Raw genomic sequence first — 26,831 nt, 5'->3', positions numbered from 1 at the left:
CAATAATGCAGAGCTCCTTGAAGAGTATTTGTTGTTTGTTATGGGCGGTAGTTGTGCGGTAATTTATAACCCACAAACTAACTGGCAAGTGTACCGTGTCGTACCAAGTAATACCTCAGGTGAGTGAGGGTCGATTCCACGAGGATTGATGGATCAAGCAACAATAATTGAGTGATAGACTTAGTCAGGCAAGTAAATAAATTGGGAAGAAAATATAGAGAAAATAGTTAAGGTTTCAGAGTTATCTATTCTTCCGGATTAACTTTTCTTACTAACTATTTTAATCATGTAGGATTTAATTTATGGCAAACAATATGTGACTAGACCCTAATTCTTTAGACCTTTTATAGTCTCCTCTAAAATTCATTAACTGCTAATTCCTTGTTCAATTAATTCCAATTAGAAGCTGCATGATCAAATTCCAGTTTATATGCCACAAAAACTCTAATTACCCAAAAATAAAAGGATTATATGTCACGTATGCTGTTAAATCCAGATAATTAAAATTTAGGAGAATATGTTTTCAAGTTGTGTTCAAGTAAAGAGCTTTTCCAAGTTTTACAAGAACTCAAATAGAAAGAAAGTCATACTTCCGTTCCACTCAAATTCATAAGATAAAAAGCGAAAACAATTCTTAAATTATAAATCCATACATGAATTAAAATAGAAAAAGCAATAAAATCAATCCATACAAATAGATAAAACTCCTAACCTTAACAATGGAGGATTAGTTGCTCAAGCTCTGAGGGAAAGTTGGATGTAGAAAGACCTGTAGGAGTTGGAGTTGAGATCGGTATTTCATCTCTTGAATGATTTGGTTCAAAAAGGCAACCAAACCAGCGAGGTCGACATCAGATGGTTGAGAGGGCATATCAGGGACTTCAAAGGATGGTTCTGGACTATGAGAGGTGGAAGGCTCAATATTTTTGTGTGGGCTTGGAGATTTCTGAGGAGAAGAAGTAGTTTCTGGCACATGAGTGAGTGAATCGGAGTCAGGAGCAACAAGAGAATCAGTGAAATTTTCAACTTGAGTTGGAGAAGGAAGGTTGCCAGCATTTTGATTTTGAGAGAGTGAAGGATGTTCTTATGTCAAATCGACTACTTGTGTGTCGATCGAAATGGGTGGAATGGCCTGAATTGGTTCAGTAGATACAATAGTTTGACGTGGAGAGTGAGATTTTTGTTGCTCTGGCCTTGGTTGATCACGTTGATTGGTCTGTTCAGGAGCGAGTGAGGAAAATGTTGACTGAGGAATTGTTTCAACCTGAAATAAGACACTTAGTAAGTTAAATCTTTCAACCAAGTTAATATGTTTAAAATTAATATGAAATTACCGGAATGGATTTTCTCCAGATCAATGATGGGGCTGATTCAATTACTGAATCTTCATCTGAGTCAGAAGGAGCGGCAAAAATATTTTGTATGGACTGTTCGCTTTCCTATGAAGAGCTTTCACTCGAAGATTGAACCTGATACTAAAGAAAAATCGAAATCATGAGAAGTTCGAATGAATACAATTGAGAAAGGTTTCAAATAGTTTGATCGAAAGATTATCCTTCTCAAAGCTCTTGTAGGAATTTGTCGATTCTTCTTTGGTGGTTGCCTTGAAGGTGTTGCAACCTCGATTCTCCTTTTTGAGGTTCTTCTTAGCGAACCTTCAGTGGTTGGGCTGTCTTGATTGCTAAGTTTTTAATCTCTTCAAGAGTGCGACTGTACTTAGAATAATATGTGGCCCACCAGTCAAAAAAGGATTTGATGATGTATGAACTACGCTCATAAAGAAGGTGATTGTAGTTCATCTTTTGTTTTTTATTTGAGAGAAGATAGATATCGAGTGCTTCCTTCGAAACTAACTCGATATGACAGAAAGGTTTGCTGTTTCTAGGAAGTGGAGTTGGAATAGTTTGAGAAAAGCCCAACTGCCTGGCTGTATAGTGAGGAGCATAGAGAATTGCCTTGAATTATTCCTTTTTGTATTGAGGCAACCTAGTTGAGATCACTTGAACAGCCAATAAGTTTGCCTTGAATTTTTATATAATTTTTATTATAATAAGATATTTTGAGAAATAATAAAATTATTATTATTATTATTTTAACCCGCTTTGATTAAAAAACGTTTAGTTAATATTATTATTATTGAGTTCAAAATCTGCCGATATGAGTAAATATCGATACTCTTTGATGACCTTATCTTTGCTAATTATTCATTATATATCTTTTATCAATATGTTAATTATGTCATTTGTATTAGTAATTCATACATATTTATCTCAGTATATATTATTACTTATGTTTGAATATATCCAACTTTTATAATTATCTATTTAAGATATTTATAACTTGAATCATTGACTCAGTAGCTTAAATTAGTGACACGTACCCCGTCCCTTGACACCTAGACTGCTAATTCATTATATTATCCAATAGAGGAGAACGTGATTTTATGGCACCTCCAAGCTTCTGAGTTTAATTTCTTGTGATTTATAACTCTACTAAAAAATTTAATAGGGGGTGTATATGGGTCGGGCCACACCGAGTTTGGATTAACCCAGATCCAACTCGAAATATAGACCAGGCCTAATTTTTAGACCCTAACCCGATTCTAGACCCAATGAAACTTACGCACTTTTGGGTCGGGTGAAAATCGGATAAAAACTGGATGAAAACTGGGTCTTTGGCATGTAAAAATCACCTAATCTCCAACCATTATTTCACAATTTACATAGTAAAATTCACTTAAAAAAATATAACAAGAACCAACCCTTCTCTAAAATTAAAGCATAACCATAATCAATACTAATATTGTCTAATAACACCAAATATTTAAATCAATACAAATAACACAATATTATACATTAGTCTAAAGTCTTATGCATTTTAAACATAAAACATTAACTTATAATCTTATAATGACTAATAACACAAAGTGTTAAGGTTTACAATATTTAAATTCCACATAAGAATAGCCATCATCCATCACTAATAATACAAAATATTAATTGTGTATGATGATCGGGCCACCGGGCCGAGCTCGGGTGACCCGAGCTTTGGCACAGGCCCGACCTGAAATAATGACCGGATCTATTTTTGAGACCTTTATCCGACCCTAGACCCAATGAAATCACACTATATTAGCCTCTAAAGTGTTCGGGGTCGGGTTGGACCGGGCCATGTACACCCCTAAAATCTAATCTGATTAAAGTGTTCGTATCTTCCTCCTTTTTATGTTGACGTCACTTTTGTTCGGGAGAAATCGTTGGAGGGAGCCGCTGAACCTTCCATAGCCACACCCGTGAGGAGCGTCGCCGTCGAGCTGCCGCGAGAAGAGTCATACGAGATAGAGAGAGAGGACGGTATGGAGAAGAGGAGAATGTGTGTGGTGGTTTTCTTCACCGCCGTTGCAGGCATTGGAGCCATCAGGAACCACCACCGTTTCTGTTTGAGGCTGACTGGAAGAGTGGAGGTGACGGTGGCACCGCTGCGTGTGACAATAAGCGGGTACATTGTCGCCGAAGCTCTTTGCTACTATTGCTGGATAAGAGAAATAAGATTTTTAGATGCATTTGGTTTTATGGATTCGACTATTTGAGGTAGGGACGGTTTTCTTAAACTTATTTACTTTTAAGAGTTGTTACAAGTTGATATTAATATGAAAATTATATTTTTGTGATTTAAGAATCATATGATTTGATTTTGCGTTATTAAGAAATGGATTTGAATTGTTCTTAAATCTTATTAATAAAATAAATATTGTTTAGATAATATTAATTAAAATTTTTTAGTAATATTAAATTATAATATTATCTTTTTAATTTTGTTATAATCTTTTTTTTATACTTTTTTCGTATATTTTTTATATTATATAATATTTTTTCTAGTATTATATTTTAGTATGCTATAATCTTTTATTATTATAATAAAAATTAATATTTATTTATTAACTTAAAAATAACATATAAAAATTGATAACTTACGTACTCTTTTTTATAATAAAAATTAATATTTATATAGGTTGATTTTAAATTAAATTTAATAGTCCAAATTCAATTTATACATAGAACTCAATTTGTTAGTAAATCGAATTATACTGTATCAATTTACCATGAACGTCCAAATTCCATAATTCGAAGCAATCTAATTTAAATCACTAGTTATCATAAACCATGCATAAATCGAATCATATTCATTCGATTTGCTACTATGGACATCATATATGCATAAATCGAATCAGGCCAATTCGATTTATGCAAAAAACCAACATTTCCATGTAATTCAAAACTTACCAATTCGATTTACTACTACATTGTATAAATCGAATTTAACCAATTCAATTTACATAGAAATATGGTTTGGAAGATCAATGTAACACTTTTTTATTCTAGTGAATCACGTAGTATTGGGCTAGTTTTGGTTTATTTATGTGTCTTGTCCATTTATTTAATTATAATTCATTTTATTGTCCACACTATTTTTGAATTACAGATTAAGAATTAATCTATCGCAAATCTAAATTATATTTAAAGGTATGTCAGCCAATAAATTATTTAAAAATGATATTTATACACTAAAATCAATTACTAAAATCATCCACTAATATATGTATATAAAATATATGCGTGGTTTAATTTATTTTTAATATGTATTTATATTTTAATTTGTATTTTATATTAATACTTAATTTTAATAATTAATTTTAGTGTATATTTAATATTATTCTAAATTATTATATACACAAAATAATATTTAAATTTTTAGTATTTATTTTGTAACAAATGAGTTGACTATGCAATTTAAATTGGTTTATTTATAATTTTTTTAATGAATGAATTATAGGAGTGTGCATGGGCCTTGTGAGAGAGAGAGAGAGAGAGAAAGAAAGAGAAGAAAGGTAAAGTGAAGGAAAAGTGCATGAGATGATTTGATTCCATTGGATTGCAGTACTACGGTTCCTACCACAAAGTAGGAATTAAATTGAATTGAATTGAATTTGGAAAAAGAGGGGCAGCGATTCATGACACCCCTCAAACTCACCGCAACAGCTTCTTCTTTCTACGTCCGCACAACCGCATCCGCCCCCAAACCCAAACCCTTCTTCTTACGCACATGGCCCTCCACTACTTCTACTACTAAAACAACCACCGTTTTCTATCATCAACGCACTGGGCGCACGATAACACCCTGCGCCAACATCATGCTTCCCCCTTCCCAAGGCTCCACACGCAAATCCGTCACTTTCGCCCCTCACAACAACAACTCCTTCTCCCGATGCATCTCTTCCGACACCGCCAAGGATCCCGACACTCGTGGGCCTGGGCCCGGGCCCGGCCCATTACCATCGCACTCCGAGCCTTCCAAACTGCTCACCTTGCCAACAATGCTAACTCTAGGTCGCGTGGCTTCCGTGCCTGTTCTTGTTGCTAGTAAGTTTGAAATTGGTAATGTTATGACCTAATTCTTTGTTCATATATAATTAATTATTTAATTAATGTGGTTATTGGTTCAGCTTTCTATGTTGATGCTCCGTGGGGACCAGCTGCCACCACGAGCATTTTCATTGCGGCAGCTGTCACCGATTGGCTCGATGGCTATCTCGCTCGCAAGGTAAACTACACTTCGCAACTCATTCAATTTTTTCGAGTTATATGTATTTTTTTTTGGTTTAATTTTATAAATTTGCAAAGCAGATGAAGCTGAAATCTTCATTTGGTGCATTTTTGGATCCGGTAGCTGACAAGGTACTCCTGTTATTTTGGTTTAATTTGAGCTTGTTGATACATATAAATGCAATTTTATTTCTGTCGTTTGATATGTGACTGGTTATTCTCTTCTGTTTTGTGAATGTTAATTTTCTGTTGAATGCAGCTTATGGTTGCTGCTACATTGCTCTTGTTATGTAGCAAACCTTTGGATGTTGCTGCGTTTAGTCAAGCGCCGTGGCTTCTCACGGTACCTTCAATTGCCATCATTGGCAGAGAGGTAATCCACACTTAATGTCCTGCTTCAGCTACTTCTGAGGCATTTGCAAGTGTTACTTGGAAATGTTTTGCTCTCATGGAAGTTACTGATTGCCGAACTTATGCATCTTAACAGTTTTTTATTTTACGATGTTAGTTTGCAAGATACATGTAAACAGTCTCATTGTAGACATGATACATGATAGGGTGCAATGGCGTTATTTGATCTATGTAGCCGATTCCATCTAGTGGGATAAGGCTTTGTTGTTGTTGTTGTTGTTGTTGTTGTTGACGTTAGTTTGCAAGATGTGATTCAGTGTTTTGTTTGCTGATAGTTTGTATGTAACTGGAGTTCTTATAACAATCATGGAATCTGGCCATATGTTTTGTATTATAGAATAAGTGAAAGTAAAGCTTAGGGTACATATAGTTCTCTTGAATCTGTTGGAAATCTAATGCATTGTTATATGTGACCATTGTGATCAAGTTTGTCTCTGAAGGGTGAGTTCAGATTTTCGATTCACCACGGTTAGACTTACCTGTAACTCTGGTGGATGGAAGCAGTAATGGTGTCTGATCATGTCCATAATTTGTTGGTGGTGTGCAAAAACACGTAAATACTTTAGCGAGTATATGATATATGTTGTTGCTAATGAAAATCTTGTTTGTTTAACCAAGACTCAAATTACTCATACTTTAACCTGTCAACGCATTTCATTTTTGAGGCATCATATCTTGCTTAATTTACTGGCTCTGTCTTGTCTTACCATATACTCTTGCAACTTGTGAAACAGATAACCATGTCTGCAGTCAGGGAATGGGCTGCTTCCCAGGATACTAAGCTTTTAGAGGTTTGTTTAAACCCCCTCTTTAATTGAATGATTGTTTGATATTGGTTGAAGTTTTTGGCTTACATTATAAAACTTCAAAAATAATAGGCTGTTGCAGTAAATAATTTGGGGAAGTGGAAAACAGCCACACAGATGACAGCATTAACCATCCTACTTGCTACCCGAGGCTGGAGGTATTGATTCCTTTCAATTTTGAAGATGCTCTATTCTAATTAAATTTATCATGATAAGGGGGAAAATGATGCTAAAACTTATCCATAGATGTTAGATAGATTTATACTATTTTGAAAAATGTCTATAGGCTTTCATTTTGTATCGCCCCAAAATTTCAGTTCAAGCTCTCTCTTTTACTTACTGGTTTGATTTTCTCTGCCTTTTCAGCGATGGAAGTGCTGCCTTTGTAGTTGGTTCTGGTGTTGGTTTGCTCTATACTTCAGCGGGCCTTGCTGTATGGTCGTTGGTTGTGTATATGCGGAAAATATGGAAGGTATTGATGAGGTAGTATGCTTGTTCCTCCATGAATCCACATTCAATCACTTCTTATTCGGATTTGGCTCTCTATAGAGTAATTTCTTGACTACTAATGTCTTGGAAGGGGGATACATCTTTAGTGGCATATATATGTAATTTGTCAACTCCACATGGCGCCATTTTTTCTATTCCTTATATTGTCTCTTAATTGTCTCTTAACTTTAAATGGGGGTAAGAAAAGAGGGCCATAAGTATAAGTAGACGCTATCACACCCATTTTGAATCTCCTAACTAGAACTATGGAGTCTCCTAAAGTTTGTGACCAGGGAAATTTCACCACTAGGAATTTTGTATGATCATAGCTGACTTTAAATTTATTTGGGTTTATTGCTCAATGATATTTAAATAAAAGGTCTTATATTTTTTATTTTAACGCATGATTTTGTTCATGTGCATTGCCATTTTACTTGTGCTCTTAATGTCATGCACCGCACTTGTTATTTATTCTTTCGCTTGAGCAGATTCATCAGTATATGACTTGTTGTGGGATGCTAGAAATGCTCGTAATTCACTTTGATTCATCTCAGAAACTCATAATTTTACATTGAAGATAATGAAAAACGACCATGGAACTGATGGAAGTTACTACCATCTTCACCTTTCACGTATGATAGGTTCAAAAGTGGGCCATATTTAGTGAAAGAAACAACTTGATTACATAAGCAGTCTGTCTATAATGAACGCTTAGTCTGTAATCAATCTTGGTACTCAAGTCTTGAGACATATTCTGCCACCAAAGATTGGATTCATATATTGGCCTACAGATAAGAATGGATAAATGAAAGCATTTCAGTTTAAAAGCCTTGTGAATTCAGAATGTTAGGTTTTGAGTAGAGTTGAGTCTTATGGTACCAGGAAGCGTCTCTTGTAACTTTCAACAAGCTCCTTGGGATTAGAGCGAGTTATTTTGTAGCCATCAATGTTGTTCATTGCCTGAAACCAACATAGATTCAGATTTGCTGTGTCAAACATAATGTGATAAGACTCAGTTTTCTTAGTTAATTCAATGAACTGCATATGCTAAAACAAAAGTGAAATTAAGATATAGTTGGATCGCAGAATCATGACAAACATAACAGCGCAAAAGCACAATATCATAATTGAAAATGTAGGGATGCTCTACCTCCATCCATGCCGCTAGAGTAGGCCTGCCAAAGCCAATATCATAATTCTTAACATCCATAAGAAATAGCTGAAATCTTTCAATGAAAGGAGCATATGCTATATCCACCTGAAGTTTATAGAAAATAATTTGATTAGTTCAAGTCAAATTGAAGATGGGAAGAATACAACAAAATCAAGGTAAACCATACTTACAAGACTGAATTGGCCAAGGAAGAAAGGTCCATCATCATATTTGGAGAGAACAGTTTCAATGTAATCAAATGCAGTGCCTAGAGCAATTTAACATGTTAGCATTATTTATTCAGCAAATCAGCATCATCAATAAAAAAAGCAAGTATCATCTTACAAGCTTCTGTCACATCATCTCCTTTAAATGAAGAAACAACAGTCTTATAAAATGTGTCAGTGTAAGATAGCAACTCTTCAGCAAACTCCTTAGCAGGACCCTGTTTATCAATACGGGTTTATATTTTCAGATACATTTCAAGTATGCCCGGAACTAACATGTTTCATTAGTTTTGGCCGTTAATTTAATCATAAAATATATACATAGTTGATATCAACGGCAAAAACCACTGAAGCACCTTAGTTCCTGACATACCTGAAATGCTTCCTATATTTTCGGACCTGAAAACAAACATCATGGTGGAAAAAGCTTGTATCTTACACTACTAGGGGAAAGAGAGGGCCCTTCAAAGTGACTATCAATATATTTAATCAGATCAAGACTTTCTCCCCTGACTTCATTTTTGTGTTCCAAAGCTGGAACCTGGATTTCACTTGACATCAAAACATCACTATTAGAATGTGTTACACTTAGTTTGCAATTTGCACAACACATATAAATAAAGATGAGTATCCTATGACCTTGTTGGGTGGGTAGACTTTGTCCTTATACCAGGAAGGTCTATGTTTTAAATCGATAGGAACCAATTGTATCTTGTCCTGCAATCCCTGCTTCCAAACAAATATGAAAAACCAGACAACTATATTTATCTACTAGTATTGTAACAAAACACTAAACCTCTTCCAAATGTTGAGTTTGTCACATAACAATGGTAACAAGAATAATATGAAGATGGAGATCTTATTAGCAACCTTACAGTTACGAGTGATCCATACACGTTGTGCATACGGACAGGTGTAGGAGATATACAACCTTCAGCCACACATAAATAAATAAATAAACAAAAGCAAAATAGAAAGATGTCCTTTATCACACTAATCAATCGTTAATTTAGCTATAAATATATGTGTTATTTTATATATTTTCAACATATATTTTATATTGTGACTAATTTTTGGTATACCCGTATCATAGTTCATCACAGGAGCAATGAAACAAACAGATAGTGTGTATAAAGAGAATCCCATGAAAACAAAAACCCCAATAAAAAAAGTTTCAATTTTTATTTTATTTTCTGGTGGAGAAGATGAAAGAGAGCAAGAAACCTTGTAGCTCCATCGACCATCGAAGGTGGGGGCGAAGTTGAAGTAAGGGGTGTTGGAAGAACTTCTTGCACCCTTCAAAAACAGCAAGTTTAGAAATAAGTACTACACACCCATAAAAATTGAAAGCAGAAACACTGAGAATTAAGTACCCAGTTGCCACAGCACAAAAATTTCTTGTGGTGTTAAGTAGTGGCCGAAGCTGAAGCTTATTGGGTGAAAACTCAAAAGGGAAAGGAGTGCTTGTGCTTGAGAATTTGATTGCAATGCAAGTGAAGGGAGTCTTTGGTGTTATAGTGCCAAATCCAGAAAACACACGAGAGGGAATGGGTGTGGGTATAGCCATTCATGCAATGCTGAATTGAACTCAACTGAACTGAACTGAAATGGGGCAAGCTCAATTCTAGTTGTTAAAAACAAGAACAGGTGCCACTATCCAAAATTCTAAGCCACCCAAAAACTACCATTTATAAACATGAAAGTTTTCAAATGATGAACGAATGAAATTAGTTTTTTTTTTGTGACAAAAGTAATTAAAAATAATAGTATTTTTCATCTATTATTATTCGTTGCATTATTTATTTATTTTTTGGTCAACATTATTCCTTCTCCTTTTTATCTTTTATGAAATAATTGAACTTTCTTAATCAAAGATACAAAGTTACAAACAAAAAATAGTTAATTTAATATCCATGACAAAATAATACATATAAATCAAGTATATATGCGTGTAAAATTGATACTACAAAATAAATACTATTTAAGGTAAAGTGGTTATTTACAGAAAAATATTTATACACAAAGATAACAACTTAAAGTCGTATAATAATTTAATATATTTGATTAAATTTTTTAATACAATACATCTTAATATCTTATTGATCATCTAACACATAATCTTGTACGGTATCTTTCTTCAAAACTCAGTTGTAGTACTACTTCCAAACCTATTTCTATGCTATACAAGTATACATTGATAGACCATGCTACCCTAATACTTAGAGATATCCACATGTTTTTTTTTTTTTTGGTATTATCCACTTATGGTTTTATTATTGCACATCAATCTCTGTTGGTGGAACACCTATTATTCTGTGCTATATTAAATTCATAAACTAAATTTGGTCATATTTCAGGGCCAATTTAATGGGTTTTAAATGCATTTCTAAAACCATGTATCCAATTCCGACCTTAGCTCAGTTGGTAGAGCGGAGGACTGTAGTGGTTCATATCCGACAGGTGATCCTTAGGTCGCTGGTTCGAATCCGGCAGGTCGGACAATTAATTTTTTTTTCCTAAAAATACAAAACTAACACTTACACTTTGTTTGGATGGAAGATAGAAAATGGAAGAAAAATAAAAAGAAAAGTTTGTTTTTTTTTATATTGTTTGGATGAAAAGAAAATGGATAGAAAAAATGAGAAAAAAAAATCGTAACCAAATAAAATTATATTAAAACCCTTTATTTTTTTAATTTTTTTAACACCATGGATAAATTAGTAATTTGACTTTTACTTTGTGTATTATCATCCATTTTCATCCCAAGAGTGAGAAGAAAACTTGAGAGTGGGTCCCACACCACTTTTTTTTTCTTTCCTTCCGATTTCCATTGTCATCCAATCAATGGAAAATAAAATTTTTCATCTATTTTTCCTCTTTGCATTTTCCTTCTTTACATTTTCTATTGATCCAAACAGTGCGTTAGGGGTGGCAAGCGAGCAAGTCCGTCTCGCCCTGTCTAATGAGGCGGTTTTGAAATCTCATTCCGGACCGCCAAATCTTTTTTTTATTATTATTAAGTATTAAATAGTATAAATTAAAAAAAAAGTATTAAATAATATATATAATTTCACAACCATTTTAATAAATTTATAATTTCAAAAAATATAAAAAAAATTATAATTTTTAAATTAACAAATATTAAAGTCTTTATAATTATAAACCAAGTTTTTTTGAAACAAAATAATAAAACAATCCCGCTACGTTACCAACAACATTTCTGCCAACATCTGCCAACTCTTATTTATAAGAGTATTTAATGGAAGTGTCTAATAAAAATGTCTTTTTTATAGTTATGTTTAATAAAAGTGTCTTTATAGATATATTTTTTGGATGTGTCTCTTTATATATGTGTTTAAAATATAATAATTAATCATTGTTGGTAATAAGTTGGCAGATAATATGTTGGTACCCTATACTTTTCCATAATAAAATTGTTACGGTGGGTAACTGGAGATTGATGGACTGGACTGTATTTGGCCGGCCCAATCGTCTGCGGATGGTAGCTTCCGAGCGGGTTCACACGCTGGAACCTCCTTCCGACTTGTGTACGTGAGTGAATGGGGGGTGGTACCTGCAAAGACACTCCGATGGCTAAGTTAGCAAGGGTGTGAGCAAGTTTAGAATGTATTGGGCCTCGAGATACCTGAGGGATGTCAGGGCATTTATAGGGATGAACCAATAACCACCGCTGAAGTAGTGCCACCCTTTTAGGGTGATAACCGTCCCTTTATCTTAGGGAGGTTAAGATATGGCTTCCGGAAGTGGTTAGAGAGATTTTAGGGGCAGTTACTTATTTGGATTGATGTTAATCTGCCAACTGTTCTCTGTCCCGACTTCTTTAGAGTAAATCGTAGTCAAGACCGACTTCTTAGTACGAAGGTCGGTGCTCAGCAAGGCTCAATCCTCTGGACTAGACCTTTCGTTTGGACCTGGGCCTTTATTATTGGGTCAGGGTATGAACAGTGCCCCTACTTGAGCCCAAGATCTCTTTAAGACTTGGGTTCGAGTATTTTACTTGGGTTCGTAGCCGACTTCCTCGGAGGAGACGCGGGGTTTTTAAACCGACGCGATTTTCGCGATCTTTTGTTTCTGTCAGTTACGTCTATTCAAGCGTCGTGTCCGCTAGGGATGCACCTAGGGATTGATGGCTTTGGTAACGGTGCACTCTCATTAATGACTGCCCCGTTTTTACCATTATGCCCCTAGAGTATTTATAAATACTTTTCCCTCTCTTCCATTATCTTCTTTCTACGATTTTTCTAATTTTTTCCTCGTTCGTTCTTCATTCGTTCGTGCTGCATTCTTGTGTTTCGGAGACTTCTGCTTCTTCCAACCTTCATTTTCAAAGAAATGTTAGTTTCTTTTTCTCTTTCACATTTTTCGTATGCCTTTATTTTGTAGATAAGTGAGTTTGTAGGCTTTTGCTTGGTTCCTTTTTCTCCCCTTTAGAGACCTTTGTTTTTTATTTTTTCTTTTCTTTTTTCCTTTTGTAGGTTTCCTCATCTTCTTTAGGAAAAGAAAATGGCCTCCGTAGATTGGGTTGATGTTACTGTCCTAGGGGAGGAGCCGTTGGTTGATGTTGAGTTTATTACTCATCTTCGCACTCACCACCGGCTCTGTACCTCAGATGAGGATGAGCCTAAGTATGAATTGCTTATCCCAAGTTCAGAGGACCGAGTTTGCCATGGGAGGGCCAACGGAACGGCCCCTCATTTCTTCTTTATGTATGAATGCATGATCACCCGTCTGGGCGTTTTTCTACCTTTTTCAGATTTTGAGATGTCTGTTTTGCAACACTGTCGGGTTGCCCCTACCCAGCTTCACCCCTCTTGGGGTTTTTTGAAAATTTATCAATTTATTAGCCATGCTTTGGAGTTCCCGATTTCTCTGAAAATATTTTTCCATCTTTTCCATATGACCAAGCCCTTCAGTGGGCTAAACAATAAACAACAATGGGTTTCCTTCCGAGCCATACAAGGACGGAGAATCTTTACCCTTTTTGACGAATCCTTCCACGACTTTAAAAATTATTTTTTCAAGGTGCAAGCTGTAGAGGGTCACCACCCCTTTTTCCTGGATGATAATTCTTCTCCTCGCTTTCCTTTATACTGGCTGGAGGCCTCTCCCTGTGAGAAATATGGTCTGGATGACCTAAATGAAGTAGAGGCCGCCATTGTGGGGTTCCTCCGAGAAGTGTGGGGGAGGGCCCCATACTTGGACACTAAAAAGTTTCTCCAAGGGTCTCCGACCTTTATCCAAGCACAGCTAGGTAGCTTTCATTTGTTTGTTAGATTCTTGACTCGTTAATTGAACTTTCCGACTTGTTTAATTCCTCAACTATTGTTTTATTTTTCCAGAAATGGCGAAGACGAATGCTCAGGAATCTTACCAGAGAGTCCAGGAGGCCAAAGCAAAGTCTCACGCCAGGACTGGTAGTGCCAGGGTTATCTCTCCTCCTCCTCCTCCTCGGAACGTTGGGACTCTTTCCAAGCCCATTGTGATTTCTTCTTCAGCTTCCTCTCAACCGCCCCTCGTCGTCCGACCCTCCCCTGAGCCGAAGAAGCGCAAGACCTTAGAGTCTGGCTCTTCCGGTGAGGTTAAGGCGGATGCTCTTGCATTCGTCCGAAAGAATATCTACCCCCATGCTCGTATAAGCATGGATGATATGTCTGTTCGGAGCAACCTTACCACTATGATTGAGGAGAGTCTCAAGGTGGCGGGGGTTTGCGGCAAACTCTTGGATATTTTTGAGAAGGCTCCTCTCAGCTCTTTAGGGATGACCTCGAGGGTCGAGGAGCTGGAAGGAAGGCTTCGCTCATACCAAGAGCATGAGGGGGAATTGAAGAAGGAAATCGCCAAGCTGAAGGAGGAGAGAGATACCCTCCGGGAGAAAGGGAAGGTTTTGCAAGCCCAATGTAACATGGAGATGGATTTGAGGAAAACAGCGCAGGCCAGCTATCAAAGTTTGTTCAATGATCTTGTGTCTGTGAAGAATGATCTGCTGAATTCTCGGAAGGCATACGATGAGTTGGAGGACTCTATTGCTGATGGCGCCGAGGAGTCTTGGAGGATCTTCCTGGAGCAAGTCAGAGTTATTGCTCCCGACTTGGATCTTTCTCCTTTACATCCTGACAAAGTCGTTATTGACGGGGCCATAGTTGATCTTCCTGTCCCTGTGATCGTTTCTGAATCAGAGTTGAAGACTCGAGGGCAGAGGATTATTGAGTCTCCTCCTCATGGAAAGGATGCTCCGAGTTCTTCAGCAGTTCCTCCTATTTCCTCTTCATCTCCCATGGATGCCTCTGGTGGCGCTCCTCCTGACTCCGGTGGTGGTGATCCGTCTACTCTTCTTCCTAAAAAATGATTTGTGGGCTATTTGGGGGCCCGGCCTGTGGGTTCCCCATTTTTAAACTCTTTTATTTATTTTTGGTTGGTGGTGTTTGTTGAACAATTTCCTTTGGCCTTTTAAGGCCGTAAACAAAATATTAAAAAGTACCCTTTTTAATAAGGGTTTTTAAATTAACAAAATAAATACCCTTTTTTGGATAAGGTTTTAAGTTACCTTATGCGTGTATGCTTTTTTGATTTTGATTTCTCGAAGTCCCCTTGATCTTTTTCTGAAAACCTTTTCCTTTGGCTTGTGTTTTTCTGAGCCTTTTGTTTAAGGGCATTAGGACAGCCTTTAAACTTTTTCCTAGGTTTTTCAATCTCTTTTATTATTCCTTATACTCAACTTTGCTTTAGTGAGTTCTTATGACTTAGGTTATTTTTGCGATGCGTTTTTCTTCTACTCGGTTCTTCACTCCGATTTACGGGTCGAAGTATTTCCGAGCTTTTCTACTCGGGTTTTCATTTCGACTTATGAGTCGGATTGTTCCCGAGTTTTTTTACGATCAACTCATATAACCTCTTTACACCGACTTGTACCTCGTCGTTTTATCCTGACGATCATCTAGATCGGTTCATGGGATTTTCACGTTTTGTCGAGCTTAAGTCGGCGCGTTTCGTAGAAAGACTTAGAAAAATAGAAAGGAGTTTATAAGAGATACTGTGAATAAAAAAAGATCTTTTATTGATTGGGGAGGTACCTTCTTGCTACTAAGGGTTTTTAATAGCCTATTTTCCCTTAGCCTCTACTATGATGCCTCGTTAAAAACCCTTCTCCAGAAAAAACCCTTTGATTTTGGGAAAAAATCATGAAGTTGGAAAAAGAGTACATCATGGAGTAAAGTTTGCTTTTAACTGTAGTACCTTTTCAGATTACAAGCATGCCACGACCTTGGGAACTCAGCGCCGTTCAGGTCGGTTACCTTATAATAACCTTTTCCTAAAACTTCATTGACTTTGTATGGTCCCTTCCAATTAGCAGCAAGTTTTCCTTCTCCTGATTTGTTGACTCCAATGTCGTTTCTAATTAAGACCAAGTCATTCGGAGCAAATGTTCTTCGAATGACTTTTTTGTTGTACCTTGTAGTCATCCTTTGCTTCAACGCTGCTTCTCTTATCTGGGCATTTTCTCGGACTTCGGGGAGCAAGTCGAGCTCCTCTTTGTGCCCCTGTATGTTTCCGATCTCGTCGTGGAGAATTACCCTTGGGCTTTGTTCAGTGATTTCTATTGGTATCATTGCTTCTACGCCATAGACTAGTCGGAAGGGTGTTTTTCCAGTGGCGGATTGGGGTGTTGTCCTGTAAGCCCATAGCACATGGGGGAGCTCTTCAGCCCAAGCTCCTTTTGCTTCTTGTAATCTTTTCTTTAGCCCTGCCAGTATGACTTTGTTGGCTGCCTCGGCTTGCCCATTGGCTTGCGGGTGCTCTACCGAGGTGAACTGGTGTTTGATTTTCATACTGGCTACTGAGCTTCTGAAGGTAGAGTCGGTGAATTGGGTTCCATTATCTGTAGTGATGGAATAAGGTATCCCATATCTTGTGATGATATTTTTGTAGAGGAACTTCCGACTTCTTTGAGCGGTGATGGTGGCCAATGGTTCTGCTTCTATCCACTTTATGAAGTAATCTATTTCCACGATCAGGTATTTGACTTGTCCTGGTGCTTGGGGAAAAGGACCTAACAAATCTATTCCCCATTTTGCAAAGGGCCATGGAGAAGTGATACTGATGAGATCTTCTGGTGGAGCCACGTGGAAATTTGCATGCATCTGACATGGTTGACACTTTTTCACAAATTCTGTGGCATCTTTCTGCAAGGTCGGCCAGTAGAATCCAGCTCGGATTACTTTCCTGGCTAGTGACCTTGCTCCGAGATGGTTTCCGCAGATCCCACTATGTACTTCCTCTAATACCTCGGCGGTTCTTGAGGTCGGTACACACTTTAATAGTGGTGTTGATATCCCCCTTTTGTAGAGAATATTTCTCACCAAGGTGTAGTGTTGTGCTTCCCTTCGGATCTTTTTGGCCTCTTTCTCCTCTTTAGGGAGGATGTCGAATTTCATGTATTCGACCAAGGGGTTCATCCATCCGAGGTTTAAATCAACTACCTTAAGTACTTCTTGTTTGTCTTCTATTTTTACCACCGAGGGTTCCTGGAGGGTTTCTTGGATCAGGCTTCTGTTGTTCTCTCCCGGTTTGGTACTTGCTAACTTGGATAGGGCGTCCGCTCTGCTGTTTAGATCCCGAGTTATGTGTTTAACCTCAGTTTCTGCAAAGCGCCCAAGGTGCTCCAGAGTTTTCTCCAAGTACCTCTTCATGTTTGGGTCCTTTGCCTGATACTCTCCGCTTATTTGGGAGGTCACCACTTGTGAGTCACTGTATATCATCACCATTGTAGCACCGACTTCTTCTGCCAGCTTCAATCCAGCAATCAAGGCTTCATACTCTGCCTGATTATTTGAAGCTGGGAATTCAAATTTAAGGGAAACCTCTATCTGGGTTCCTCTTTCATCTACCAATATTATGCCTGCACCGCTTCCTGTTTTGTTGGAGGATCCATCTACATAGAGTTCCCATGTAGTTGGTTTTTCCTCCTGATCCCCTGCGTGTTTTGCAACGAAGTCGGTGAGGCATTGGGCTTTAATCGCCGTCCGAGTTTCATATCTTAAGTCAAACTCGGAGAGCTCTATTGCCCATTGAACCATTCTCCCTGCAACATCCGTCTTTTGGAGGATTTGCTTCATGGGTTGGTTTGTACGGACTCTTATTGTGTGAGCCTGAAAGTAAGGTCGTAGCCTTCGTGAGGCTATTACTAAGGAGTAGGCAAACTTCTCTAGTTTGTGGTATCTTAGCTCAGGGCCTTGTAGAACTTTACTGATGAAATAAACTGGATGTTGTCCAACCTCATCTTCTCTTATCAGGGCTGATGAGACAGCCTTGTCTGCTACGGATAAGTACAGGACGAGGTCTTTTCCAGATACTGGTCGGGTCAGAATAGGGGGTTGGCTTAAAAACTTTTTGAACTCCTGGAACGCCTCCTCGCATTCAGGAGTCCATTCGAACTGGCATCCCTTTCTTAATAAGGAAAATAATGGAAGGGATTTTAATGCCTATCCTGCCAAAAATCTGGAGAGGGCTGCAAGTCGGCCATTCAGCTGCTGGACCTCTCTCAAACAAGTCGGACTTTTCATTTCTAGGATGGCTCTACACTTATCGGGATTGGCTTCGATCCCTCTTTGTGTTAGCATAAATCCTAGAAATTTCCCTGCCTCCACCGCGAAGGCGCACTTTGCGGGATTTAGTCTCATCCCGTGCAGCCTTATGGTGTCAAAGACTTGTGAGAGGTCTGACAAGAGGTCGACTTTCTTCTTGGTCTTTACCAGCATATCGTCGACGTATACTTCCATTAGACTCCCCAGATGAGGGAAAAACACTTTATTCATCAACCTTTAATATGTGGCTCCTGCATTCTTCAATCCGAATGGCATGACCACGTAGCAGAAATTAGCTCTGGGTGTGATGAATGATGTTTTCTCCTGGTCTGGCTCATACATTGGGATTTGATTATATCCCGAGTAGGTGTCCATAAATGATAAGTATTGATACCCCGAGCTGGAGTCCACTAGGGTGTCAATACTTGGTAGTGGATAAGGGTCCTTGGAACATGCCTTATTTAAGTCGGTATAGTCGACACACATTCTCCATTTGCCATTTTGTTTTTTGACTAGCACTACATTGGCTAGCCATGTTGGGTACTTGACTTCTCTGATGAAGCCAGCTTCCAGGAGTGCCTGTACTTGTTCTTCTACTATTAGGGCTCGTTCTGGGCCGAGCTTGCGTCTTCTTTGCTGTACAGGTCGGGATCCCAGATAAACTGAGAGCTTGTGGGACATGAGCTCGGGGTCTATCCCAGGCATGTCAGAGGCCTTCCAGGCGAAGAGGTCGGAGTTATTTCTTAGGAGCTTAGTCAATTCTTGTTTTAGGGTTTCCCCTAAGTTGGCTCCTATATGAGTATTTTTCCCTTCCTCTTCGCCGACCTGTATCTCCTCGGTTTTTCCTCCCGGTTGTGGTCGCAGCTCTTCTCTGGCCCTTGCACCACCGAGCTCTATTGTGTGAACTTCTCTGCCATTTCCTCTCAGATTTAGGCTTTCATTGTAGCATTTCCTTGCCAACTTTTGGTCTCCCCTTACCGTTGCTATTCCCACTGAGGTCGGGAATTTCATGCAGAGGTGGGGAGTAGATACCACCGCTCCGAGTCGATTAAGGGTAGCTCTGCCGATTAAAGCATTATATGCTGACCCGACATCAATGACTATGAAGTCTATACTCAGAGTCTTTGATTTTTCCCCTTTCCCAAAAGTGGTGTGGAGGGGCAAAAATCCCAGTGGTTTTATTGGCGTGTCCCCTAATCCGTATAGGGTGTCGGGGTAGGCTCTTAATTCTTTCTCGTCCAACCCTAGCTTGTCAAAAACGGGCTTGAAAAGGATGTCCGCCGAGCTTCCTTGGTCTACTAGGGTTCTGTGGAGATGGACATTTGCCAGGATCATAGTTATTACTACTGGATCATCGTGTCCAGGGATTATTCCTTGCCCATCTTCTTTAGTGAAGGAGATAGTGGGGAGATCGGATGACTCTCCTCCGACCTGCTAGACTCTCTTGAGGTGCCTTTTGCGAGAGGATTTTGTGAGTCCCCCTCCCGCGAACCCCCCCTCCCGAGATCATATGGATATGTCTCTCAGGAGTCGTCGGTGGTGGGTCTCTTCTGTCGATATCATCTCGCTTCCTCTTCCCATGACCGTCCGACCTTTCTATGAGATATCTGTCAAGCCGACCTTCTCTAGCCAACTTTTCTATCACATTTTTAAGGTCGTAACAATCGTTCGTGGAGTGACCATATATTTTATGGTACTCACAGTAGTCGCTGCGGCTTCCCCCCTTTTTATTTTTGATGGGTCTGGGGGGTGGCAGCCTTTCAGTGTTGCAAATTTCTCTGTACACATCCACTATTAAAACTTTTAGAGGAGTATAAGAGTGGTACTTTTTGGTCTGTCGAGACCGAGTTCTTTCTTCTTGGTCTCCCTCTCCCTCTCTTTTATTGAGGGAGGGTGCCTAGGTCGCCAACTTAGGTCTCTCAGCTTAGCATTTTCCTCCATGTTGATGTACTTTTCAGCTCTTTCCTGCACATCACTCAAGGAGATGAGGTGTCTTTTGGATATGGACTGCGAGAAGGGACCTTCTCTAAACCCATTGACTAACCCCATTATTACTGCCTCGGTGGGCAGGTCTTGAATCTCCAAACATGCTTTGTTGAACCTTTCCATATAGGCTCGTAAAGATTCTCCGACCTCCTGTTTTATTCCCAGGAGGCTCGGTGCATTTTTCACTTTGTCCTTCTGGATAGAGAACCTCATCAAAAACTTCCTTGAGAGGTCTTCAAAGCTGGTAACCGACCTCGGGGGGAGGCTATCGAACCACTTCATCGCTGCTTTCGATAGAGTGGTCGGGAAGGCTTTGCATCGCGTAGCGTCGGAAGCATCAGCTAGGTACATCCGACTTTTGAAGTTGCTCAGGTGATGCTTTGGATCTGTGGTTCCGTCATAGAGGTATATATCAGGGCTTTTGAAGTTCCTCGGAACTTTTGCCCTCATTATGTCCTCGCTGAAAGGATCTTCCCCACCTAAGGGCGGCTCTTCCTTTTCGTCGCGGGAGTTGCGACCTTTAAGGGAGGATTCTAACTTTAAGAGTTTTCTTTCTAACTCTTTTCGTCGTTCCATCTCCTCTTTTAGGCTCTTTTCGGTTTCCTTTTGTCGCTCCCGTTCTTGTTCTAACTGTTCCAGGCGACTGTGGACTAATCCTATGAGTTCAGTTATATGGGATGGTCCCTCTTTTTCTGATTCGCGCCCTTCTGAGGAGTTTACCTTCGGGTTTTTTACTCCGGAGGTACCTTCCCTGTGTTGATTATCAATTTCCTGGTGGAGGGTGAAGTCCGCATCATTATTGCCTGTGTCCAGATTCTCTTGCTCAGAATCTGTCTCCACATGACCTTCTTCGTGGGATCTGTCCGCCATCGGTGGCTGATCTCTCGGGTCTCCGGCAACGGCGCCAATGTTACGGTGGGTAACCGGAGATTGATGGACTGGACTGTATTTGGCCGGCCCAATCGTCTGCGGATGGTAGCTTCCGAGCGGGTTCACACGCTGGAACCTCCTTCCGACTTGTGTACGTGAGTGAATGGGGGGTGGTACCTGCAAAGACACTCCGATGGCTAAGTTAGCAAGGGTGTGAGCAAGTTTAGAATGTATTGGGCCTCGAGATACCTGAGGGATGTCAGGGCATTTATAGGGATGAACCAATAACCACCGCTGAAGTAGTGCCACCCTTTTAGGGTGATAACCGTCCCTTTATCTTAGGGAGGTTAAGATATGGCTTCCGGAAGTGGTTAGAGAGATTTTAGGGGCAGTTACTTATTTGGATTGATGTTAATCTGCCAACTGTTCTCTGTCCCGACTTCTTTAGAGTAAATCGTAGTCAAGACTGACTTCTTAGTACGAAGGTCGGTGCTCAGCAAGGCTCAATCCTCTGGACTAGGTCTTTCGTTTGGACCTGGGCCTTTATTATTGGGCCAGGGTATGAACAAAAATCAACATTGTCCAATGTAAAATATTGTCCAAAATATATAATTAAACATTTATAAGTTTAGAAGATAATTAATCAAACGTAAAACATAATGCAAAACACTAAATTAAAATATCTTTAAAAAAACCTTAAGCCGGCGGAGAAGCCCGCCTCGCACCACCAAAGCTTACGGTTTAAGCGGTGTAGGTTAGGCTGGTTTAGGCCTGTTCGCCACCCCTACTGTAACACTGTACCTACACAAGATAAATTCCGTTGACAAAATTAACTAAAACCTAAAATACTATTTATAATTTACAAATTACTCCTTAAATGATTTTATCGAGTAAAGTATCATTTTTGTCGTCAACGTTTGGGGTAAGTCTCAAAGTTGTCCCTAACATTTAAATCGACCTATTTAAGGACCTAATGTTTCAAAATTGACTCAATGTTGTCCTGCCATTAGGGATCTGTTAATAGAATGGACGGCGGGACAAGATTGAGACAATTTTAAAACGTTAGGGATTTAAATAGGACGAATATGTTAGAGACACAAACGATACATATAAATAAATTTTAATTTTGTTTTTCAATAATATTAATTTTTTACAGTATATAGTTATTCAATTATTTTTTAATCACATTTAAGTAAATTACACTTAATCACATTATTTTTATTCTAAATAAATTTATTTTTTTATAATTTTACTCTTAAAGATATTTACTCATCATGAAATGTTTGTAGAATGACTAGTATATAAACTTGCGGAAAAAAATGATACATATACAATAAAATAATGTGATTCTAGTAATTTTGCAAACATTTCATGATGAGTAAAAATTTTTAAGAGCAAAATTATAAAAAATAAATTTATTTAAAATGAAAGTTATGTGATTAAGTGTAATTTACTTAAATATGAATAAAAAATAATTGAATAACTATGCACCGTAAAAAATTGATATTATTGAAGGATAAAATTAAAATTTAATTCTATTTTTGTCCCCAACGTTTTCGTCCTATTTAAGTTCCTAATGTTTCAAAATCGTTTCAATTTTTTTCCACCATCAATTCTGTTAACAAATCCCTAAAGGCAGGACAATATTGAGTCAATTTTAAAATGTTAGAGATTTAAATAGGAGGATTTAAACATTAAGGACAACTTTGGAACTTATAAACATTAAGGATAACTTTGGAACTTATTCCGAACGTTGAGGACAAAAACGATACTTTATTCTTATTTTATTACTCTTATTTATTATACAACTTTAAAATAAGTACTTCTATGATAATTTTTCAAATACAAAATAACTTATTTATAACTTACTTTTAACTTAAATCCTTATGTTTTAAGTTTTTTTTGGTGCACAAAACTTCCTTTTATACTAGCAGATTATGATTGTATATTTGTATGCAGTTTTATTTTTATTCTTGCAAAAGATGTTCATAATATATCATCATATACTGCAGAAGTCTGCATTAAGCCAAATTAGTTTGATACTTCAATCACATTAATCAGTTTTCCATCATCATAGTTTAACAATTATACCTAAAGGAACCCTGCAAGTGGTGCAACATTTAGTTTCTGACTCTCAAGACAAATCAAAGTTCTAGTTATAATAATGACAATGGTGCCATGTGTTCATGGATAAGAAATTCTAAATGGAAAAGTGAAAAAATGAATGAGAAGAATCTCTTTGTTGGATTGAATCTATAATCCCAGATAGGGAAGGAACAAAGAGAAGGAAAAAATTAGCCTTTTGCACACAAGTATATATATTGATAGATGGTGGCTCCAATTGACATAAACATCATTTGAAAAAAAAATTTCATGAACTAGCCATCTACAAGACCAAGACCAATAAGACCACTACCACTATAACCACCACCTCTGACTGAAACCATAGGGCTGCTCCAATTATCACGGCTGATTAAATGGGAATCAAGGAACAAAACTATGACTGTGATGTCGTCGTGGAAATGTCTCCTCACCCCTCTCTCAATCTTCTGCAAGTCTGAGTATCTCATTTCTCTCTTCTTTGCAGCTTCACAAAGTGCTGTTTTGATGAGTCTCCTTGCTACTCCCTGTAGTCATGGACAGCATTAGAGTCATATTTACAAGATTGGAATCACTCAACCATGAAAAATAATTACACAACTGAATTAGAAAATCCTACATTGCGCGGACAGCTCTGGACAATGTTAACTGCTTCTTGATTGCTCATATGCTCCCATAATCCGTCCGATGCAAATATAAGAAACTGGTCTCCCGGTTCAAGTTTTTGCACTGTTACTGCTGGTTCGGCTTTAAGGATTGGCTCCTCAAAGGGTTGAGCAAGCCTAAATTTCGGCAACAATGGTGGTTTGTTAAACTCTGCCTTTTTTAGATAGGCGTCGCCAATGGATCTTGAAATCTATAATAAACAAATAATCCGTCATTTCTATATTAAGCAAAAGAAGCTTTTGCTAACTCAGAAAACATTAATTGACAAAGATTTCAAACCATAATGACTGCTATAAACGATTAAGCAAATTGAGTTACAATGGACTTTAAGCAATAGTATGATTCATGTCATCATCAATGGATTGGATCATCCACTGACCCTTGAACATGATAATCCATTGATCCTCATAACCTGCTACAATGCCTACTTAAGAATTTAAGAAATTTAGGAGCATTATGCAACTATAGACATCAGAACCATTATCAATGAACACCAATTAAGAACAAAGTAGAAATATGAAAAAGGTCAACTACATGGAGTGGAAATGCCAATGCCAATGGCAGCATGGTTAAATTTTTATTTCGGAATCTGCACATTTGAAATGTGTATATGATGCTGAAAAACAGAATGAAAGTCACCTGAATCAGACCCTTCACACGCCAGACCTGGTGCTTCATAACTACAATCTGTGGATCATCAGGATGCAACGAGCGCAACTCGTCTCTGACAGATTCGCAGCTAGCATTGTGCTCAGAGGATAACTGAATAGCTTTAGTCTCTTTGGTAGCCTCATCCACCCTAGCTAACACTGCTCTAGAGTCTCCTGCATTTGCAACATAGAGCACCCCGCTACATATTATGCCAATCAAACAACAGGATCCAACAGAGGCTAGCTGCGGCTTGATTTGCCACTGCTTCCTTACAACAGACAGAAATTCCTCTTCTGTTGCCAAGAATGCTTTATTGATAACGTCAGCCGACATTCCATGATTTTCTGAAGTAAATTCTGCAAATTAAGAACAACCACTAAGTTGGTAGAATGAATTGTCTTGCAAGAAAAGTCAATATAGAAAAGCTTTTTGATATTCTTATGCCTCTAGGCCCCTTAGCTGCAAATAAAAACAGTACCATCCCCATCCAAAAGAGTGGAGGAACAACTTACTCTTGACATTTTTAAACAGACGTTCGTTCACGAACTGGGCAGCTTCTGGACCTCCATGGCCATCATAGATACCAACAAAAGTTCCATGAGGATTCGTTGTGAGCGAGCTTATGGGGCCTGATTCAAGTTGGCTTTGATCCTCCAACAAATTGTTTGCCTGAATAACTGCCATGGAGAATTCCCCATTGGCATGTCTTCCTGAATCTTTGTACCAAAGCAAACCATCATATTCACCATTTGCATCCCCATTCCCATTCTGAACATCAGATGGCCTCCAACAAGGGGCGACAATTCGCCTAAACGTAGCTGATACAACCATCCCTTACATAATCTCAACCATACAACTGAGCAACAAATTGTTCATCAAAGAAAAGTCAATGATAAAATGGCAAAGTCCTAGTTTCCTATGTATAACTGAACCCAAGTTACAAGCTCCAGAAATCAAATGCCTACTAATGAATGAACACTGACACCAGAATACATTAAAGTGGAAACTATCAAGGACGTTATTTCCAATGTCCAAAACCTGCGCAAGGATTTGAGATCAGAATCAATACAAGGACCCCTAATCTATATGACTATATCAGATAAATCCATAATGTGGGTTTTCATCATTCACTTTGAAATTTAACAACTATCAACCATTTTTCTGCTATAAAGGATCAAATTGAAACATGGGCGGCTCTTGAAATTTCACAAACAAGATTCCAACCCAAAAAAAATGTTTAAAAGAAAATGTGATTTAGTTTCGAGATCGAGAGAACTCAATAGAAACATGTGAAAGAAACAAAAACATAACTTTTAGCATATCATTTCATGGTACCTTAGACAGAAAATTTAGTACTTTGCCAAGTCCTGACGCATTAGAAAAACATCAACTGCTAACAGCCCAATATCATTATCATCGTACCGAAGGTTATTAAGGTTTGGAGAGTTTTGATGAAAGAGGGTGTCAGAAAGTTGATGCCTTGATCTGTGGATTTGAGAAATAGTGTGGTTCTTTTTTTCCTTTTCCTTTTTTTCTTTGTTGTGTAATTAGGTGCGGGTTGAAGCCATAAAAAGAGAATTAGAAAAGAAAGAAAAATGGACTCGGTTTGAAATCCATGGTGGTGGGGGAATTTCCTAAGGGGAATTTGGATTTTGGGGTTGGTTGGCAGTTTTTGGTTTTCTAATTTTTAATGTCTTCGTTGGAATGGGATTTTGACTTTGACTCTCAACTAATTAACCACCATTTTAGGCAACTTTCCCTCTTCTTCCTTAAATTAGTGTGTAAGTTGAAACTTCCTCTCCTCTACAACGTAACTGACTCAGCTTTGTCCCCAAAAATCTCACTCTCCTTTCTGCTGCTTTCTATTTTTGAACATGTCTTGTGTTGCAAACAGAAACACCCCATGTCTTCACGAGGAGCAAGGGTTGCTTTTATTCTTTTCTGTACACCTCTATTTTTAGTATATGTATTCTGTAATACTTATAGAATAGAAATAAAAGTTTAAATAACTTATCACGTATGATCTGAAACGACATACATATCATTGTATCTGATAACCTTTTTCTGATAAATGAATCAAAATATAAGTGCTATTAAATGTAGGGTGATATTTAAGTGGTATGTGTAAAACACGTAATTTTGGAAAATATATGAAATTTAGATATTTTAAAGTGAGAAAATTGGCAAAGTGGTAAAGTGAAGAGTTAAGTATCAATAATTTTGTAAGTTTCATAAACATTATCTTAATTGAAGAGTGATTAACTTCT

General features: G+C 38.0%; 3 protein-coding genes and 1 non-coding gene across 5 annotated transcripts; 2 read left to right on the top strand and 2 right to left on the bottom strand.

Moving 5' to 3' along the window:
* Window positions 1–4,842: 4,842 nt before the first annotated feature.
* LOC130950838 (CDP-diacylglycerol--glycerol-3-phosphate 3-phosphatidyltransferase 2-like) lies at window positions 4,843–7,709 on the top strand. Its single transcript, XM_057879434.1, has 7 exons — window positions 4,843–5,420; window positions 5,504–5,601; window positions 5,685–5,735; window positions 5,863–5,976; window positions 6,749–6,805; window positions 6,893–6,978; window positions 7,187–7,709. The coding sequence occupies exons 1-7, from the start codon at window positions 5,012–5,014 to the stop codon at window positions 7,305–7,307; spliced, it is 936 nt and encodes a 311-aa protein (XP_057735417.1). The 5' UTR covers window positions 4,843–5,011; the 3' UTR covers window positions 7,308–7,709.
* Window positions 7,710–7,857: 148 nt separating this feature from the next.
* LOC130950839 (glutathione S-transferase L3-like) lies at window positions 7,858–10,394 on the bottom strand. The gene is made up of 10 exons (XM_057879435.1): window positions 10,063–10,394; window positions 9,914–9,985; window positions 9,560–9,620; window positions 9,329–9,415; window positions 9,129–9,230; window positions 8,808–8,907; window positions 8,654–8,730; window positions 8,460–8,567; window positions 8,189–8,269; window positions 7,858–8,094 (listed from the first exon to the last, which is right to left on the bottom strand). The coding sequence occupies exons 1-10, from the start codon at window positions 10,254–10,256 to the stop codon at window positions 8,083–8,085; spliced, it is 894 nt and encodes a 297-aa protein (XP_057735418.1). The 5' UTR covers window positions 10,257–10,394; the 3' UTR covers window positions 7,858–8,082.
* A 701-nt stretch (window positions 10,395–11,095) lies between these two features.
* Window positions 11,096–11,188, top strand: TRNAY-GUA (transfer RNA tyrosine (anticodon GUA)). The gene is made up of 2 exons: window positions 11,096–11,132; window positions 11,153–11,188. It is a non-coding gene; the product is annotated as a tRNA-Tyr (tRNA).
* An 11,944-nt stretch (window positions 11,189–23,132) lies between these two features.
* LOC130951665 (probable protein phosphatase 2C 38) lies at window positions 23,133–26,519 on the bottom strand. 2 transcript variants are annotated; one of them, XM_057880361.1, is made up of 5 exons: window positions 25,900–26,519; window positions 25,077–25,602; window positions 24,553–24,920; window positions 23,867–24,103; window positions 23,133–23,774 (listed from the first exon to the last, which is right to left on the bottom strand). In XM_057880361.1, the coding sequence occupies exons 2-5, from the start codon at window positions 25,393–25,395 to the stop codon at window positions 23,526–23,528; spliced, it is 1,173 nt and encodes a 390-aa protein (XP_057736344.1). In that variant the 5' UTR covers window positions 25,396–25,602; window positions 25,900–26,519; the 3' UTR covers window positions 23,133–23,525. The 2 variants fall into 2 exon arrangements, with proteins under 2 accessions (XP_057736344.1, XP_057736345.1); XM_057880362.1 differs by having other exon boundaries at window positions 25,077–25,420.
* Window positions 26,520–26,831: the final 312 nt, after the last annotated feature.

This window comes from Arachis stenosperma, chromosome 9 (assembly GCF_014773155.1).
Source record: "Arachis stenosperma cultivar V10309 chromosome 9, arast.V10309.gnm1.PFL2, whole genome shotgun sequence".
Classification (NCBI taxonomy): domain Eukaryota; kingdom Viridiplantae; phylum Streptophyta; class Magnoliopsida; order Fabales; family Fabaceae; genus Arachis; species Arachis stenosperma.
This window is presented reverse-complemented; position numbering and strand designations above follow the sequence as displayed.